This window comes from Macrosteles quadrilineatus, unplaced genomic scaffold, assembly GCF_028750875.1.
Source record: "Macrosteles quadrilineatus isolate MER2022 unplaced genomic scaffold, UCM_ALF_1.0 Scaffold_2__2_contigs__length_208266976, whole genome shotgun sequence".
Lineage (NCBI taxonomy): Eukaryota > Metazoa > Arthropoda > Insecta > Hemiptera > Cicadellidae > Macrosteles > Macrosteles quadrilineatus.
Window position 1 is genome coordinate 34,178,691 of NW_026542595.1, and position 19,188 is coordinate 34,197,878.

Here is a 19,188-nt window from a genome sequence, read left to right on the forward strand (position 1 = left end):
CATTTTTTTTAAGTGTCTTCAAATTTAAGTAAATATATTTTTTCTTTTTAAATATAGGTATTTTTTTACTCAATAATTGCATCTTGCCTGGAGGGTATATTATGCTTGTATACACCTGTCAAGACATGCTTGTATACGGTCTGTAGTAAGATGTGAAATGTCAAAATATAATAAATATTTTTTGATATATCTCTAAGAGGTTTATCTCAGATAGAGTAGTAAATTTGAGATAACACTGCATGTAACTGATAATTTATGTGATATGACCTTATGTTTGATAAAATTATATAATTTGTAGTTTTTTTAGGATGTTGTTTAAATGTTCAATACAAATTTACCTCTAAATGATTATGCATATTAACTTTGTAGAGAAGTGTAAGTATTTTGATGCTTTATACAGTACATAGTTCAAATTACAATAGACAGATAAAATTGTTTTTAATTCATTTTGATTATTACAAAATAGTTTAGCTATTTAGAAAATTTAAATATAGGCCTAAATTTAAAAACTCATTTTGAAGAAATATAGATAACTCATATCACTAGTATTAACCAGTATAACCTGTGCTGTACATTAATCATAATATGATACTAAGTGTGATTCTTCTTACTTAATTTAAAATCAGGTTCAATCTTAAATGCTTATAGATATTCTATGTAGAGTTGTTGTTGGTATCACTTCTGACTTTGTTATCGAGCGGTTTTTACCTTTGGTAAGTAATAAATTATATAAAGAAATAACTAACAAATTATCCACATTATTAACATTGAATTCAACTATTTTTGGGGGATTTAGCCCTTTTCACAGGTATCTCACAACCCCTTTTAATGGAATTTACAGACACTGTAGCAAACCTCGTCCATCAAAATGCACTTTACACACTTTCTAAATTTTCTGAGGTCCTGTACAGCTTTTAATGGAAGAGGGAGGTCATTAAAAAGTTAAACTGAATTGAAGTGAATGGGGTTTTTTTATGTGGTTGAGTGCTGTCCTGGTACTGAAAGGCTGAAATTGACACGAAGATAATATCTATGGATGCTTGAAGAACTACGATGATTGGTTTTTGTTAATGAATGATTATGTTTCTAAGATGTGAAAGGATAGAAAATTGAGAACTTTATGTGATTTGTAAATTTCTTCACAGGGTAGGCGATAGTGAAGGGGAAAACAGTTCAGAGAGCCTTTATGAACTTTTATCTTATGTAGTATTTTTGCAAAAAACAAAAAATGATCAGAGTTGAGGTGATTGCTGCTTTGTCTTCTCATAATACAAAAGACATTGGTTTATTATCATTTAAAGTTCGTTGAAAATGAAATTATTAGTCTTCTTGTTGGTAATGAAATATCTCAATGATAGCTCAATGTAATGTTAAAAACTTAAAACTTTCCTTCAATATTTTCTACTTGCTTCATACAGTTTACTCCAGGACGTTTTCATGCCGGGAGGTAGCATTTAAAGGTATCAATATCAATGGAATTAAAACTCCAGTACCAAAGCTAAGTACGTGAAACTCGCCCCTAAACAATCAGTAGGCAAGTTAGTGTTGATCAAAATTGATTGGCGTAGTGGTCGGACAGACAAGATTTGATTACATCACTCTTGGTTTTCATTATCATTTGTGAAGATGTGGTCAATCAATGTACATGAGCCCAATGCCTCCCTTGTATAAGAATGAACCACATTGAAGAGACCAAATCATGTCATAGTAACAGTTAATTTCTTACTATCCATAGAGAAAAAAAGTATATAGAGGATAGGACGACCGTGCGATATTTGTTGAGCAAGGAAGATCCTAAGCGGCGTTTGGCGAGGGGGGGGGGGTGGTGTTGAACTTTGCCCTAGACACCAGCACTATGCTAGACACAACTCAAGTGTACCATTGGATGTTTTCCAGTACCTTACTTCTCTGTGTTACTATCAAAACTGTCAGCAGAGAGGTCGATAATCCCGGAGCACATAAGTTCTAGAGAGAGAGGCTGAATACTTCAGTCAATCATTCTCAGATTAATTATATCTCAAATATTTAATAATTCACACAGTTTTTAGTTTATATATATTTTTTATTGTTTTCTTTTACTAAAGCTAGAAGTCAGTTATAACCTATTCTTGACTCACCAATCAACGTCAGAAGTTGGGAAAGTATTTTTTAGTCTGTCATAGATTTTACAGATATATAGTTTCTTGTGTTTTGTTTTAAAACAATGTCCGTTAGCATTAAAACTGACAAAAATAGAACTCTTCTAATTTACTTCTAATATACTGTTAACTTGTTTTGCCTCAAATTATTTTATAGCCTACTGTGTATTTATTAAATGTGTGACATTTTGATTGTGGTGTGAGGAATCCTTTTACAACTGGTGGCATGTGCAGGGCCGGGGATTGACAGGACTTAAGAACCTGGGTAACCTTTGCTACATGAACTCCATCATGCAGTGTATCAGTCATACTGTGGCACTGACGAGACAGCTGACAAGGTTCAGCGTCACGGAGAGTCCCAACGGACAGATAGCCAAGGAAGTCAGCACTCTGCTGAGGACATTGTGGCAGGGAGACACCCGCACCACCTCCTGCAGAACTCTTAAGGTGAGTCTACAAACTGTACCAGAAATATTAAGTCATATTAAACATTTAGTCAAGTATTGATTGAGCTGTGGTGTGGCTTGGACACTTTCATTTAGAGGTGTGCGAGCGGTTCCATTTTCGAGCTGAGCCAAGCCTGGCCTACAAGCTTGAGAGATCAACCACAAAATCGCAAAATCGAGTTCAAGCCCAGATTTTACAATTGAGATAAAATAATTTACGCTTATTCCGTTATTGCAGAAGACTATGATGACGTTTCCGTTACCACGGGAAACTACAATATTGTCTACAAACAGTGGGAGTTGTCCAGAATTTAGCCAGTGAGATTTTCAGGATCATGTCGCTGAGTAGGGCCTATAATGTTTCCGTTAACATTGGAGATACTCAGGATTTTGACGCTATCACAAGAGACTAGTAGAGACCGCTATGCAAATGTATCTATTCCTTCTGAAATAAATATTCTCTTATTTTTATCTCAAAACACTTACTTATGTACATATCTTTCAAATAATAACTTTTATGTTAATGCTATTATAGGCCTAGTAAGTTCACTTCAAAATCACTAAGTTAATTTATTTATTGTTGGAATAGTTATTTATTTGTTTAATATTTACTTGTATTCTTCCTCTATAACAGTGCCAATTTTGAAAAAATTGCCTCTTGAATAAAATAACATTTAAAACAACAACAACTATCATTTAAAAAAAGGTTTTTGACTATACCTGATTAATTTATTATTTTGTAATTACGTAAATTTATGATAGAAAAAAGCTTGGGCTCGGCTAGATTGTACTTCTCAGGCTCGCACACCTCTACGTTCATTACATGGTTGGTGTAAGTGTTGTGTCATGTTTCCAGTTGAAAGTTGGAGCTCTTCGTCACAGTTTCTCTACCATGGAGCAACAGGATTCTCACGAGTTCCTCACTATCTTGGTAGATTGGCTCCATGAGGACCTAAATCAGGTAAAAGTCATAACATTATGTTAAGTTCAATGAGGTTTGCATAATCTCTAGGTCATAAAAACTGATAGGGCAATATAACTTCATGATAAATTAGTTCATTTTATAAAGTTTTTGTCAATAATTGTTTAATGTTATGGATATTTTTGGGATTTATTACAGTAAATTCAATTGATTTTCATGAAAAAATTTTTGATTCAATATTTTATCTACTAAGTTTTACATATCAATTTTGAATTAAAACTGCAAATAGTTTACAACGATTTCGACAAACATATTTTTGTGAGCTAAGAAAGAGAATAAGGTTCACATATTAAAATATAAAACGTCTCTACAAATGCAATAGCAATGCTTATTAGTTGATTTAGAAGGGCCCTGTAAACCTACTCTTCTCACTTGCCTACCTATTCTTTTTTTGAGTTCATAACTTATCCCCATCCCACTCTCTTCTTTTCCTATTTTTATCTTCTTTAGGCTTCATATAATAACGTATCTATCATTAATTTATAACTCTCCATTGCTGAGAATGTTAAACATTTTTCCTGCTAAATTCTAGAAGGTTTTGTCATCAAATAAACCACGTTAATTGTTTATTTTCCAAATTTCAAGTTCTATGTCCTGCAGGAAATATAAATATATTGTGTGGATATATGTATTATTTTTTTACAATAAAGAAAAACAATTTGTAGATTTTTTCCGTAGGTTTTAAAATAGCTATATCACACGTTCATTTTAGGCTTATCTCATAGCAATCTCCTATATTACCAGTAAGTATTTAATAGATATTAACTCTAGTGAAAACTTACCAAACTGTAGATTTTATATTTGAAATTTGAAATCCGACCATCTTTTTTGTTGTTTATATTGTATGACAACACTAGGAGTTAATGATTTTGAAATACAACCCACTACAATCATGACAAACATGTCAGTTTGACATTTTCAACCCCTCTACAAACAAGTAATGTCTATCAGCACAAGAAAGTAAAGATGATAAATGTTGTAGCCTTCTCCTATACTATCGCTGGAGGGAGCAGAGGAAGCTACTGGTGAGAAAGCTTGGGGAGAGTTCAGACAGAAGAACAATTCTGTGGTGCTGGACTTGTTCTACGGCCAACTCAAGTCTACAGTCAAGTGTGACCAGTGTCAGACACAGTCAGTGCTGTTTGAACCATTCTCCAATCTCTCAATCCCGCTACCTTCGTCTGTGGATGACAAGGATCGAACCTTCTCACTGCAGGTATCACACCACAGTAGAACATCTTATGTCTAATATTACAAGTAGTACCGACACCTTTATACAGGGTGGGGCAATGAAAGCGCCCCAATTTATAAACAGTACAAACTCAATAATATTCACCCTATGGATATAAATAGCACACCAAAACACAGCCTATCTTTTGCCATTTTAACTTAACAAAGTCATTTTTCCATTTCTTGAGAACAAAACCCTACAAGTGACTTCATTGTCCCACTTGACATTCCTTTTTAGCCACTTGAAACTCCATCAAATACTCCTCCAGCACTTCTTCAGGAATCACTTTAGTTTTTGGACTATCCTTAGCTTCGGTTCAAGCAAATCTGTGGGGTGACTTTGAAAAACCTAGAACGTTAAGTAGCTTATTAGAACAACCCCCCCCCCTTCCCAAAAAAAATAGCCAACGTAAAGCTTTCAACAACAAAAGCTTCCTGGCAAATCTCTTCGGACTTTGAGTTACTTGGACTGATATTCTTTTAACATTGCTGGTGTACAAAGAGTTTTGCGGCACCCACCGATTATTTTTTTTTGTTTAAGCGATAATCCTAAATAATTTTACCCAGTTAAACACTGTTTTCCAATCTGGAACAGCGCCATGTTGACCAAGGATGGAATACGGTCCAAACAATCTCTGGTTTTTTGCACAAGAACCACTATTTTATAAATAGGTTTCCACATCAAAATCTCAGTGTTAATAGCCTCAGGCATAATATTTACTAAAATGGCATAGTTTAATTGATGTTTTAAGCACAGCTGATCATTCATTGTTGCAACAATTAACATGTGACAGGTAAAACAAATTGTAGCGTTCTCATTGCCTCACCCTGTACAAACAGTAGTGAGACAAATAGAACATTTACTTTCAAATCAAAATCGCTTGATAAATTAGGTATTGGCCAATATTCAAAGCAAAATCACAAAATTGCTAGTGACTCATGTCAAGACTTGCACTCAGTATGAAGCTCAGGGTTATTCTAAGAAGTGGATTATTAATAAGCGGCTCTACAGTAAATAGTTCTATAATTTGTATCATCTATATCAGTAGCGGCTGGCGATCATAGGTAGTGGGAGGGCTCTGCATATTTTACAAACGAAAGCCTACCATCATTCACGATTGTCAAAGAGAAAGAATGGAAAAAATTTAAATTTATAATTTGTAATACAAGCACACATTACAATCCTAGGCATATTTATGTATTTAAACTTGTTTACAAGGTTGCTGTTGTATTCAACTTAATAACAAATGTCTGCTAATGGGTCTGTCCTGGAAATAGCACTAACAAAATAATGATAATATTCTATAAAATATACAAGGCAATACAAGGTAATAATTTTTGGAAAGGAAAGCCAAATAACTAAAACAGCTTACGACAAAAAATTTCATTTAAAATTATATCGGTAATGTAAAACCCTATTGTACTTCAATAAGATTAATTAACCAGAAATGTTGGGCCTACCTTAAACTAAACTGGATGTGAAATCAACTTAATAAAAGTATACAGTTAGTATTTTAATTATACACACAGACGCACGAACAGTACTCTTACATCAATATTCATTAATCACTAAACAACAACAAAATAACAGTCTGAGGTTAGTTCAGTTTTTTCTAGTTTTATAAATTAGATGGTTTGAGTTATGACAAAGGTGCGCCAACATCAGTTCTACCCATCATAACGGTAGCTTGCCATACAGAATATCCAGATTGTGGTGGCTACCCTGATTTAAGAGTGTGCGCGCAACTTTGGACTCTGCCCCAGAGCTCCTATTCTAAAACATTGGAATGACGTCATGGCACCCTCAGCGATATTCGGTTGTTCTGCCATAAAACTTAATGTACTGGGATTGGGATGGTCTGGCCGCCATCCACACCATCCTTACCTAGCAAGCGTCGATCAAAAATAAGTCATTACTGAATTGAGTTATCTAACTATTTGATAAATTTATATTGTATATTGTTATAAGTACTCGTTAAGTAATTTTAATTTAATATAACTAAAGAATATTAAAATGTAACTTATTTATGTATTGTTGGGAGGGCGGCGTCCAAGAGTCCTTATGGGCTATGCATAACCAAAGCAGTAAAACCTGATTACACTATTAACATCTTGGACTTGGGCATCGCTTGCAATTATTGATCACATTGTTGATGTATTTTGTTTGTTACATTGTAGGAGTGTCTGAAACTATATCTTAAAGGAGAGTCTATCAGTGGCTGGGTCTGCCCCAAGTGTAAGACTGAGAGGAAGGCCACAAAGAAGCTGGACATTACTCGGCTCCCACCAGTTCTTATCATCCACCTCAAGAGGTAATTAACATTAGCTTTGTAATGATTAACTTTGGTTAATCCAATAGGCTATAGTAAAAAATTGGGAAAAAAGCTAAGTTTAGTAAGCTACTCCAAGTGATAGGCTACCCTGTGATAGGTTAGTCTATGCTGTTTTAGAACAGAGGAGTGGCGATAATAATAATCAACTAGCATTGATGTTGCCATAGTTGAAAACAAATCTTATTGGAGACAATAATAGCAGAGTTTAAAATAATAACAACACTTGTAAAAAGGAGATAAAGATAGTAATGACGTACCATTTTCGTGTGTTATATACAACCTTGGAATTTTTTATCGTTTTGTTAGGGAACGGTCCAACCCCTGGTCTGATACTATTTAACGTCGACAGTTTTGTTAGATAGCATAATAAATTCATAACCCATCAATGATTCTTATTCTTTCTCATCTTTCTTGGGTTTCTCTTAATTCACACATTCAACAAGTTGTCATGGTTACTCATCACCCAATCACAGGCAGCTAGGTGTTATGTCGTCATCCGTCCTGACCTGAGCTTAATTAAATCTGTTGTGACTTAGCGCACAATAGACAGATATAAGGAACAGTCGATAGTCATGGGAAGTGTGACCTCAACTTGAAGCTAGCAATCAATATTTTTATTTGTTCTGCTTTGTTGTTTATTTTATTTGTTTAAATGAACTGTGATATTTTAAAAACAACAGTGTTGTAGGCTAATACAATACATATCAAGAATTTACCAAAATAGTTTTATGTACAATAGTTTTAATGCACTAGGAGTAAGAAATAAAATTTTAAAAATTCCTTGGTATTTTTCTTGGGTAAAGAAGTTATTCAACGCAGTTTTCGTATTTATTTATTAATTTGGTACAGAACATATAGTATAAAAAGGCTTGTCTGCAGAATTTCTTATGACACTAATGTATTTTCTATCCTTATCTTACAATCAGTAAGGCAGAACTTTTAAGTTTTAACGGTACAAAAATAAGATTTACTTATCTTAAACAGTGACCAAATTTGACTTTACATGATGATAATCATTTTGATATTAAAATAAACTGTAATACAAATATGTGTAATATTTTTTACTATGCAAGGAATCTTCTTAAAATTACTTAACTTCAGTATAAACTTTTAAATTAAACAAAAAAACATATTAAATAGGTAATAGTGGTTTGTAAGGACAGAAGTCCCTAAAAATCTCAAATGTAAAACAAATTAGTGTAATATTTAAACCAACTAAGAACAAATTTATCAATGTGACAGGCCCTGTACAATACACTATATCCTTTGAGTGAATATCTTATTTTTGTTTACTTTTTTTGTTATTATCATACTAATATTATAAATGTGAAAGTTTGTGTGTTTGTTTGTTTATTTGTTTGTTTGAAGTTCAATCACGCATTAACTACCTAATGGTCGGATCGCGTTGAAATTTGGTATGATGATAGCTCACATTCCCGATTAACTTATAGACATGTTCTTACCTCAAAAATCCTTTCGGGCTCCGCCCCAGCGGCTCTAGAGTTTCCCATGTTAACCTTATGAGTATTCATATTTAAAAGGAATGAAATAATTTTGCCAGCTGTTTCAACTACACAATTTGTTTCTATGATATTCAATAGCATTAAAAGGTTATACGGTTTACCAACAGGGTGCAGCACCATTAGATCTTTAAACATTTATGACAACAGCTAATTTGAAGCAAGCAGCAACAAAAAAGCTGTTAGAACTTTACATTTTTCTATTGGTTAGGTAAAGTGGTAGAGCATGGCTATGGTAAATGTGATATATTATAGTATACAGTAGTAAATCATAGTAAACCAAATTTTCTTAAAAACGTGTCCTCTCCCATTGAAAACGCAAAGCATGAGTATTCAACTACAATAAGCATTGTATACCAACCCCGTACAAAGGACACCTCAGCTAGTTTTTCAATAAATAAATAAATTCTTTCCACAGTTTAAAATCTGCTAAAGGCAACAAATTAATGTAATAGTTTCTGAGTAAATACCGTTTACTGTTAGGTACTATAAAACAAAATTAATAAAATTGGTGATCTCTAAATAGTTTGACACTGGTTAGGCTTCCGTTTCCCAGTTGTCGAAGTGAATCACCAAATTCCTTTTCATTAGTATTGACATGCACATTTTAGTTAGTTTAAGAAATATAAAAAACAGAAACTACCTCCAGATTTTACTGTTGTGTGTACGGGTATGCTCCTTTTACTATACACTGTATACTATGCATTCTATGTTATATTATTTGTACCTTTTTTTGTTTAGAAAAACAGGCAGTATCTGGTTAAAATCTTCCCCAAACAATATTATTTTTTCACACTGTACTTAACGATTCCCTATAAAAAATATGCTATGCACCATTCCTAAATACTCTCCTTCGTAGTCTCGGTCGTCTCCTAACACGATACATTTCAACATTGCATTACTATTCTGACTTAAATCAATAAACAAAAAAATATGCAATGTTTACATCAGCTGGTATATTTAAAACAGCTTATAGAAACACTGTAGCAGTACTTCCATTAGAAAATGACTGGATCTTTGAATGCATGTGGTGCAGAGCAGGGGTATTTTTGACACTACGGATATTTTTCCCATCGTCCTTGGACCTTAAGTTTTAAAATGAATCCTCAACAGCCATGCCACCTTTTTCCTAGCTCAAGATATTTTTTGGGGACCAATTCCCTTACAGAACTAAATATATGGCCTATATATATAATTAAATGTAGGCCTAACAAATTGGTAAATATATAACAAAGAATAACAACAGTCGCAACATATTATTATAAAATTTTATGATATATGAACTTAATATTTTGATTAGTGATGGGTACCGGTTCCTAGCCAAAGTTGATTCTCGGTTCTCGGTGAAAATGATGAACAATTATGCGCGGCCATGTAGGCAACATCATGAACTCCCGCAGTCACGGAAACGTTTGTCGTCGTCCACAATCGCGGCAAAATAATGAACATCTCTTGTGGCCATGTAGACGTCATCTTCGTCTCCTGGGATCCCAGTAACGTCATCGTCGTAGTCCGAGATCGCGATCGGGGTAAAATCATCTTCCGCATTTGACTCCCACGGTCACGGAAATGTCAGCGTTGTCTTGCGTGATTGTGGCAATATCGGTAATTTTCGAGCATTATCGGTGACCGGTTTCAGAACCAACATTCGACGTGAAGTACCGACCCATCACTAATTTTTATAGTTTGCTGGTAAAGAATAATGATAACTGAAACAATAAATTTCAACTACTAGTAAGACACAAAATCAATAGTAGTGTAATAATCATAAATAATAAATCTTTTGCTTTCACAACTTTCTCTTACCTCGCAGTTATGACTGTTCAGCAGTCAAGATTTCCTTATAATCAAAATCAATTTCTAGCCTAACAATTTGTGTGACACATTTGAAATTAGTTATTAGTTTCACTTTTCCTTCGTTAACTGAGAGTTATTATTGGCTAACCTTGTAAATGTTTGCTTCAATTTAGTGTATGTTTTCTTAAATTCAAAATTTTGTAATCAATGTTTTACACTTTGAACTTGGTTTTTAAAATTCTGTCTGAGATCTCTATTGACGATTCTCTGTAAATACTTAAGTGTTTCTCATAAGATAAAGTGTGCTTTTGTTGTAGTACTGTTTGAAGGCTAATGGTATGTTTCATGTTCTTTAACATTCTAACCATGTTTGTTGGTTGTTCCCAGGTTCATGAATGATATGGTGGGAGTTGGCTGGTGTAGAAAACGCATGAACATGGTCGACTTCCCCATCAGTGAACTAGACATGAAACCTTTCACACATCCTGATAGTGAATTGAGGTTAGAAACTGTGCATACCGTACTATAAGATACAATGGAGCGTTGTAAGTGTAGAATTGATTGAATGAAGCTTTGTTACTGGCCAAGACCAACTGATATTTTAGCAATGATCTATCAGCCCTAAAGCTCATTGCTTTACCGTGCATTGTATTACAAATTTGTTTAGTGTAATACCATACATCTGCAATAATGTATCTTCGCTTTATCCATACTAAATATATTGTATGGTTTTATACATTTCCATCTTGGACCTATAAAAATTTATGAAGTTAAAAGAAGAATGCATAGTTGTTATTTTGTTAAAATTAACTTTTATGATTGATGTTTATAATGAATTGGTTATTGTTTAAACCAATGCTTCTTGTTACGGAAAAGCTTCACTTGGTCTGGCTTCTAGGGAAATTAAATTAACAGAAGACTGAAAAAAAGCATTCCTTAAAATTAAAGCTGACTTGTAAGAACTTATTTACTATTGAGCTGAAGATATTTACCTTTTATTGTACTCTAGTACTGTACTTGAATTATTTTATTTTGATAAATTGTATTTATAAAAGAAAGGTTAATTATTACCTTTCACACACTTTTGATACCTTAGTGTATTGTGATGAGTATAGTAAGTCCAATAGTGTTAATGTATTTTTCTTAATATAAAAGTAGTAATTTTTGTGTGATATACAATAATATTGCATCACTTTGTATATTCAAAATGGAGAAAACAAGATTTAATTCAAATTTTAGTGAAAGACGATTTAACTGAAAACGTTAACGTTTCAAACCTCACTGATGACAGGTTTCACAACTACAACCTGTATGCAGTATCCAACCACTATGGGAGCATGGAGAGCGGGCACTACACTGCCTACTGCAAGAACCACATGCTAAACAAGTAAGTAAAATGTTGCATTTAAACAGATTTTAAAGTAAAACTGTTTATGAAACACAATCTAAATATTCTCAAATTTAAAATTTTTAACTTATTTAAGAAATTGAGACCAGGCAATAAAATACTTAGTTTAATTTTTCACTCTGCAAAACCTCATAAGTTTTTCAAAACCATTGCTGTCTTTAAAATGTCTCGAGTATTTTGATTATTTTTAAGTTGTTAGCTTTTTAAACTATAAATTCCTCAAAAAATCAACTCGTCCAATCAGGATTCCAAAGGATAAGAAATTACTGTAGGCCTACGTAAAAATTTGTGTTTTTTTTTGTTAGGATTGAAACTGAAACCTATCTATGTATGTTCAAAATATGTTTTGCAGTCAAATAATGGTTTAAATGTTGTTACATTTATTTTACATTAACAAACAAAATATATTGTCCTCTTTTAAAAATTTTAACACTCAAAATTGTAAAGCTTGATAATACAATGTGTGTGGTTTTGTAGGTGGTACAAATTTGACGACCAGGATGTAAATGAGATTTCTCCTAGTGACGTCAAGTCATCTGCTGCTTACATCTTGTTCTATGAGAGCTCTAAATTTGATAGTCGGGATATATTAGACTGATTCTGAGTTAGGTACCTGTTATTGTGATATACTGTGGGCTGTATAGCTGCTTGGTCTGTACAATTAATGTAATTATCTATATATATATATATATATATAAATGTACAGTTCTTCCAAATTACATATTTTGTTGTACTTTATGTATCTTTCATATATGAAGATGTTATATTGTATATATTAGTTTTTTTCCAAGTTCCACGTTAACCAAGTCCTACCTGAGGTTTTATGGTTGTCAAATGTATTGTATACTTGAAGTATACACACTCATAATGAGATATTGTATTATATCCATTCCATTTGATATAATGCTGTTATAAATAATGATTATGTCAAACAATATGCAGTTATTGAGTTTACTCCTTTGTAATTTTATAGCAATAATAAAATTTACACCACAAAGTTACTCTGCAACAGTGATACTCTGTTTGATTATAAACCTTTACTTTTAGTTTAAGGTGTTAAAACTTGTGCAGTCTAAAGCTTTATTTGGAATTCAAAATAATATTCTTCTTAACATTGATTTGTGACTTTTGACTTTTTTGTACAATGTTATTTCATGAAGCCATATTTATTTTGTTATTGCTATCAAATAAAAACAAATAGTTTTGAAGTTTTTTGTTAAAACAACCAAGTTTATGTATAATCATATATACATTAATATGCATTCATCAAATAGTAGTAATCTGGTTTAATAGCCATAGAGATAGTATTTATTTTACAAACTTTATTGTATCCTGGGTAATATATGCTATGTTCAATGACTACATTTTGGAAGGTTTGAAAACGGGGTTCATTGACAAAGAAAGAAGGACAAGACTTCTACTCTACAGATGATAAAGGTTTAAAATAACAATGTCAAATCAGTGACAGTACACTTTTGTCAGGAAATAGTCTTTTTCACATAACTCTCCATAAAAACATGTTCAAAGTCTAACTATTTATTTAAAACATGTATTTAAGTGTTTGAAATTGTCATTAATACACACAAACACTTCTTATAATGGGTAAAAATTACAATTTAAAAAGAAAATTCAATATGTGGGGTTCAAGTGTGTAGCAAGTAAATTGACTTGGATATATTTCTGTTTTAGGAAAATTATTTTCAAGTAACCCAAGAATTTTACCCTAAAACAAGTTTTACAGCTGAATTGTCAAGTCTTGAGTAATGTAAGTTATTCAAGGAATGTTAGTAATTTCTCTGCCCGTGGGACTAAAAGAAAATATCACATTTACTTCTGGTTTAAACTCTGTTGGTATAAATTTGTATGGATAGCTAACCAACCTTAATTTTGTTCATTTAATAATTTAACTTAACTTATTATAACTAAGTGGTGTTCAATATATAGTGTTACAAAAAATATAAGTCTAACTAATTTTCCTATTTTAAGTGTTGTTTAATTGTTTACAATTAGTGTTACTGTTATAAATAACTTATTATTGAATAAGTACATTTACTATTAAAGAGATTGGTTGTGTTTTTTGGTTACCGGATCCAAAAAGAATTTGTGGCTCAATGTGTTTTGCAAAATGAAGACGAATGCAATTTCTGTTTTATTGAAATAAGATTAAAAATATAATTGGGTTTTTAATTCTAAAAATGTGCCTTTATTGTAAAGATATATCCTTATTAGTAGGCTAATATTTGTTATTTTTAATTTGCAGTTTTTCTACAATCTGCTCTAGATTTTTCTTTTGTGCTTTATTTACATGTTATAAACAATTTCTCTCAATAATGTCCACTGAACAAAGAAGTGGTGACTTGTTATTGATTTAACATTACTTCGTGACAAGATGCTGTAAATATATGTTATGTCGGTATATGTTTTAGTGTACTCTACATTTCTCTGTATAGTAAAATAAAAAGTTTATGAAGATTATTCTTGTTATTCATTTTCTGTATGTAACTGACTATTTCTCCAACAAAAATGGGCATTCGATCAAAATAACATGACAGAAATGCTATATGAAGGAGTTACTGCCAGCAGTGTTATCTCAAATAGGCTATGTGAAAAAACAAAATTTTGTAATCCTGAATCAAATTAAATCTTTAATTCAAAGAATCCCACAAAACTGTCGTCGTCGTCTCCCGCAGTCACGGAAACGTCATCGTATAGTCCCGAGGTCACGGAAACGTTATCATCAAACGCGATTGCGGCAAATTGAAAATTCCTGATAAAATACAAAATTCACGCATAATTCAATGGTTTTTTCCGTTTTAAAAAAATCACGCATAATTCCTGGTTTACCCGGTTATTCAGGTTGGTAAAAACCCTGAGAGAAAACCAGGTGGACGTAGAAAAACGGAATTATGCATCACGGAAACGTCATCTTCATGCGCGATTGCGGCAAATTGAAAATTCCCGGTTTTCCAGGTCCACCTGGTTTTCCCTCACGGTTTCCACTGACCTGAATAACCGGGAGATCCTGAAATTATGCGTGATTTTTTTTAACCGGGAATTATGCGTAAATTTCATATTTCACCAACCGGGAATTTTCCTTTTGCCGCGATTGCGTAAGAAGATGATGTTTCCAGCGGGAGACGATGATGATGTCTAAAAGGCCGTGGGATTTGTTACGATGGCGTTTCTGTGACAGAGGTACACGACGGTGACGTATCCGTGACCGCGGGAGACGATGATGTTTTCGTGACTGTGTTAGACGACGATGAGGACAGCATTAAACCCTACAGGGTGTCCACCGACCTGGATAACCAGGACAACCGGGAATTATGCGAGAATTTTGTTTTTTACCCTGAATTTTTTATGTTCCATGATTGCGAATGAAGATGACGTTTCCGTGACCGCGGGGGACAACGACAACAGCTTTAAGCCCTACAGGGTGGCCTACCTAGATAACCGGGAAACCCTGGAATTATGCGGGAATTTTCAATTTGCCTTGATCGCGCATGAAGATGACGTTTCCGTGACCACGGGTGACGATGGTGATGTCCAAACTCCAAGCACCTGCGGGATTTTTTAATGATTTTTCCGCAATCTGGCATGGCGACTATTGCGTTTTTGTGACCGCAAGAGATTTATAAATAGGAGATTTATAAAAAATCACGCATAATTCCTGAGTCTCCTGGTTATTCAGGTCAGTGGAAACCCTGCGGCCGCGGGATTTTTTTGTGATTATGCCACGATCGCGCATGATTGATAATGGCGTTTCCATGACCGGGATTCCGCTAAATATAAAATTCGATAACATTCTCGCCTTCTAGGGTTTGAGGTCATAATCTTGGAGGTAGGCAGGACGACGGTGATTACTTTCGCTACGACGTAATGGTTGCGTTTGAAAAAGCTTTTTACTATTCTACTATTATCTTTGGCTATTTTGCTGTTTACAGCAAACCCAATAAATAATTGTTCTTTCACACACTCTACAACACGTTTTTAGGTTAGGTTAAATCCAAACATTATACGAAATAGGTAGGAAACACTGCACCAGCTGATCGTAGTCGTAATATCTTCAAGTGTTGCCAACTTATTTTCAAGCGTACACGGATTACGTGCATAGTGAAAGCACGCTCTTTTGTGTTGTTTGGTTGGAATACTGGTGTGCACCAGAGTAAGGCTCTCTGTACTGTAATCTTTGCAAGGAAGCCGACTTTGCCGGGTGACTGTAGAAAAAATAGTTTTTACAGAAATAAAGTACAGTAATGATTAGGTTTAAAAAAGTCAATGTTTAACCTTTAGTAACTCTGTATTTGTTCACTATAGCAAGTTTATAAAGAGGACCATTCTTGTTATATCCACTGATACCAACACTGACCAGTCCTATCCACTGTGCTGACTCCCTCGCAGAGTTACAACAGGTTTATGCTGATCCATGGTAGACACTCAGTTACTCTAGTGTAGAGGTCAGGTAGTCCAGGCACCATTGCGCAGCCACTGATACCAACACTGACCAGTCCTATCACTGTGCTGACTCCCTCGTCGAGTTACATTAGGTTTATGCTGATCCATGTAAGATACTCAGATACTCTAGTGTAGAGTTAAGGTAGTCCAGGCACCATTGCACAGCCACTGATACCAACACTGACCAGTCCTATCACTGTCCTGATTCCGTCGTAGAGCTATAACAGGTTTATGCTGATCCATGGAAGATACTCAGATACTCTAGTGTAGAGGTCAGGTAGTCCAGGCACCATAGCACAGCCACTGATACCAAAACTGACCAGTCCTATCACTGTGCTGGCTCCCTCGTATAGTTACAACAGGTTGATGCTGATCCATGGAAGATACTCAGATACTCTAGTGTAGAGGTCAGGTAGTCCAGGCACCATAGCACAGCCACTGATACCAACACTGACCAGTCCTATCACTGTGCTGGCTCCCTCGTAGAGTTACAACAGGTTGATGCTGATCCATGGAAGATACTCAGATACTCTAGTGTAGAGGTCAGGTAGTCCAGGCACCATAGCACAGCCACTGATACCAAAACTGACCAGTCCTATCACTGTGCTGACTCCCTCGTGATTGGTCACCGTCAGAGGTCCTCCACTGTCTCCCTGAAAAGTTGACACAAATTGTTAGAAAAAGACTAAATGTTGTAGTCTTAAACCTAAAATCATGATTATTAAAAAAAAATGCATGTTTTTTTTCCAACTTATGCATTTACAGCCTTATGAATAGTGTCGATAATGGTGTTCTCAAGAAAGGATTTGTTTTACTATCAGCAATTACGATCACGTATGATAATAATGATGTCTCCACGATTGTTTTCATTAGAAAAATAATGCTTCCCTTGTCACACGTGAAAAAATCCTGTCCTGAAAATCAGGAAGGAAAAAATATCTTCTACCTTCCCAAATTTAAAGTACAGCCCCATACATCCCTGATATGTAATTATTAATTAGGCATGGATCAAGAAGTAAGCTATATTATAAAGTTTACTTCGAACAGTTAAATCAATTTGTCCCATAACCACTGGTTGATTATGGGGTTTATTTATCTGTAGGTGTAGTATAATAAAATATTTCTTTTGTATTTTTCAACTCTTGCCAAACTCTTCTATGATTTCACTTAATAATTTAACCATTTGTCATGTATCGAAGTTTACATAAGGATATTTTTTATAGCATTATTTAATTTTTTATAGCACAAGTTTATATTTTTTTATTTAATTCCATAAGCAAATCGGTCCCCACAAAATATCTCGAGCTACGAAAAAGGTATCATGGCTGTTGGGAATTCATTTTAAAGCTTAAGGTCCAAGGACGGTGGGGAAAATATCAGAAGAGTCAAAAACTACCTCTGCTTTGCCCCACAGGCCGCCAAAGATCCAGTCATTTTCTAAAGGAGTACTTACTGCTATAGTTCGGCCGCTTAGAAAGCGACCTTCTCCAGCATTGGTTTAGCATTAGCGCGCAGGTCGTTTTCTAAGCGGCCAAACTGTAACTGCTACAGTGTTTCAATAAGCTGTTTTAAATACTGTATACCAGCTGACGTAAACATTGCGTATTTGTTTGTTTATTGGCTAGAATGCTAATGCAGTGTTAAAGTGTATCGTGTTAGGTGAAACTACAAAGGAGAGTATTTAGGAATGATGCACAGCATAGGGAATGGTTAAGTACAAATTACGACGGAGGTGAAGTGCAGCAGCTGCTATGGTCCCCTAGTAACATTTATTTGACGTATTTTGCAAAATTACCCTAATTATTATTATTATATAGCTACATATATGCTGTAAAACGACTCTTTAGACGTAAACTTTGAGAACACTGTAAATATCATAAAGTAAAATAGAGGTTTGAAGGGGTAGCGGATTTCTACCCCCGGATATTTACCCCCATGAAAAAACACCTACGTCATTTTGACGTCACGAGGGGCGGGGCCTATACACGGTCGAGAAACAGCCCGCGACTGGAAATTTACCCCCAATATATTATTAAATAATCAACATGTAATTGTTTGATTATAAAGTGATTTGCCATAGCACGGAAATCTACCCCCGGACATCTACCCCCAGAAATCCACCCCCGGATATCTACCCCCGGATATCTACCCCCGGACATCTACCCCCGGACATCTACCCCCGGAAATCTACCCCCAGAAATCTACCCCCGGACATCTATTGTTGGTTGTTATTGTCAGTAGTATTTGGGCCTATATAGGTTTATGATTGTTATATGTGTAGATTTTATTTTCCTTAGTATTATGATAGATTTAGCCTATATTGTATGACGAAGCCTATTTCATGTAATATGATCAATGGTGAATAAAGATTTCTGATTTCTGATTTCTGATTTCTGATTTCTACCCCCAGATATCTACCCCCGGACATCTACCCCCAGACATCTACCCCCGGATATCTACCCCCAGACATCTACCCCCGGAAATCAACGGCTCTTCGGTTAAGCATTGTCTTGTAATATCCAGTATTAAGCATGCGATATGTCATTGTCTTGTTTAACATTGTCTATCTTCCTAATTCAATAAGCTGTAACAGTCCTTTTTTCACCCGACCTACTTCGCCGATTGTTACGATTGAGGTGTCATTTTAAAGCTTAAGATCTTGCGCAGAGCAAAATGGTAATTAAAAAGGATATTTAGATTAGGGCTTCAAAAGGTTGACCCCTAAGCCTTTGATTTATTCCTAGAAGGTGCTTCCAATGGTTGACCAACTTTCACACTATACAGTAACAGTTATAAAGGTGAAATGTGAGCAGATTACTAATCAGTTCCATTTTTAAGTCAGGTTGAAAACCTGAATAGATCGTCTGCAACTGTAAACA

General features: G+C 34.4%; 2 protein-coding genes across 3 annotated transcripts in view; one reads left to right on the top strand and one right to left on the bottom strand.

The window, feature by feature from the left end:
* The window catches only part of LOC128983914 (ubiquitin carboxyl-terminal hydrolase 8-like), an 85,519-nt gene extending 71,190 nt beyond the window's left edge, over window positions 1-14,329 (top strand). For both annotated transcript variants that reach the window (XM_054403177.1, XM_054403176.1), the window contains 7 exons: window positions 2,373-2,585; window positions 3,441-3,545; window positions 4,549-4,782; window positions 6,975-7,108; window positions 10,834-10,947; window positions 11,738-11,833; window positions 12,332-14,329. In XM_054403177.1, coding sequence (XP_054259152.1) covers window positions 2,373-2,585; window positions 3,441-3,545; window positions 4,549-4,782; window positions 6,975-7,108; window positions 10,834-10,947; window positions 11,738-11,833; window positions 12,332-12,452 — 1,017 coding nt within the window. In that variant the 3' untranslated portion in view covers window positions 12,453-14,329. The remainder of the gene's footprint in view (window positions 1-2,372; window positions 2,586-3,440; window positions 3,546-4,548; window positions 4,783-6,974; window positions 7,109-10,833; window positions 10,948-11,737; window positions 11,834-12,331) is intronic.
* Window positions 14,330-16,173: 1,844 nt separating this feature from the next.
* Window positions 16,174-19,188, bottom strand: part of LOC128984060 (ovochymase-1-like) — a 43,520-nt gene continuing 40,505 nt past the window's right edge. Inside the window, exon 12 of the mRNA XM_054403343.1 lies at window positions 16,174-16,962. Coding sequence (XP_054259318.1) covers window positions 16,798-16,962 — 165 coding nt within the window. The 3' untranslated portion in view covers window positions 16,174-16,797. The remainder of the gene's footprint in view (window positions 16,963-19,188) is intronic.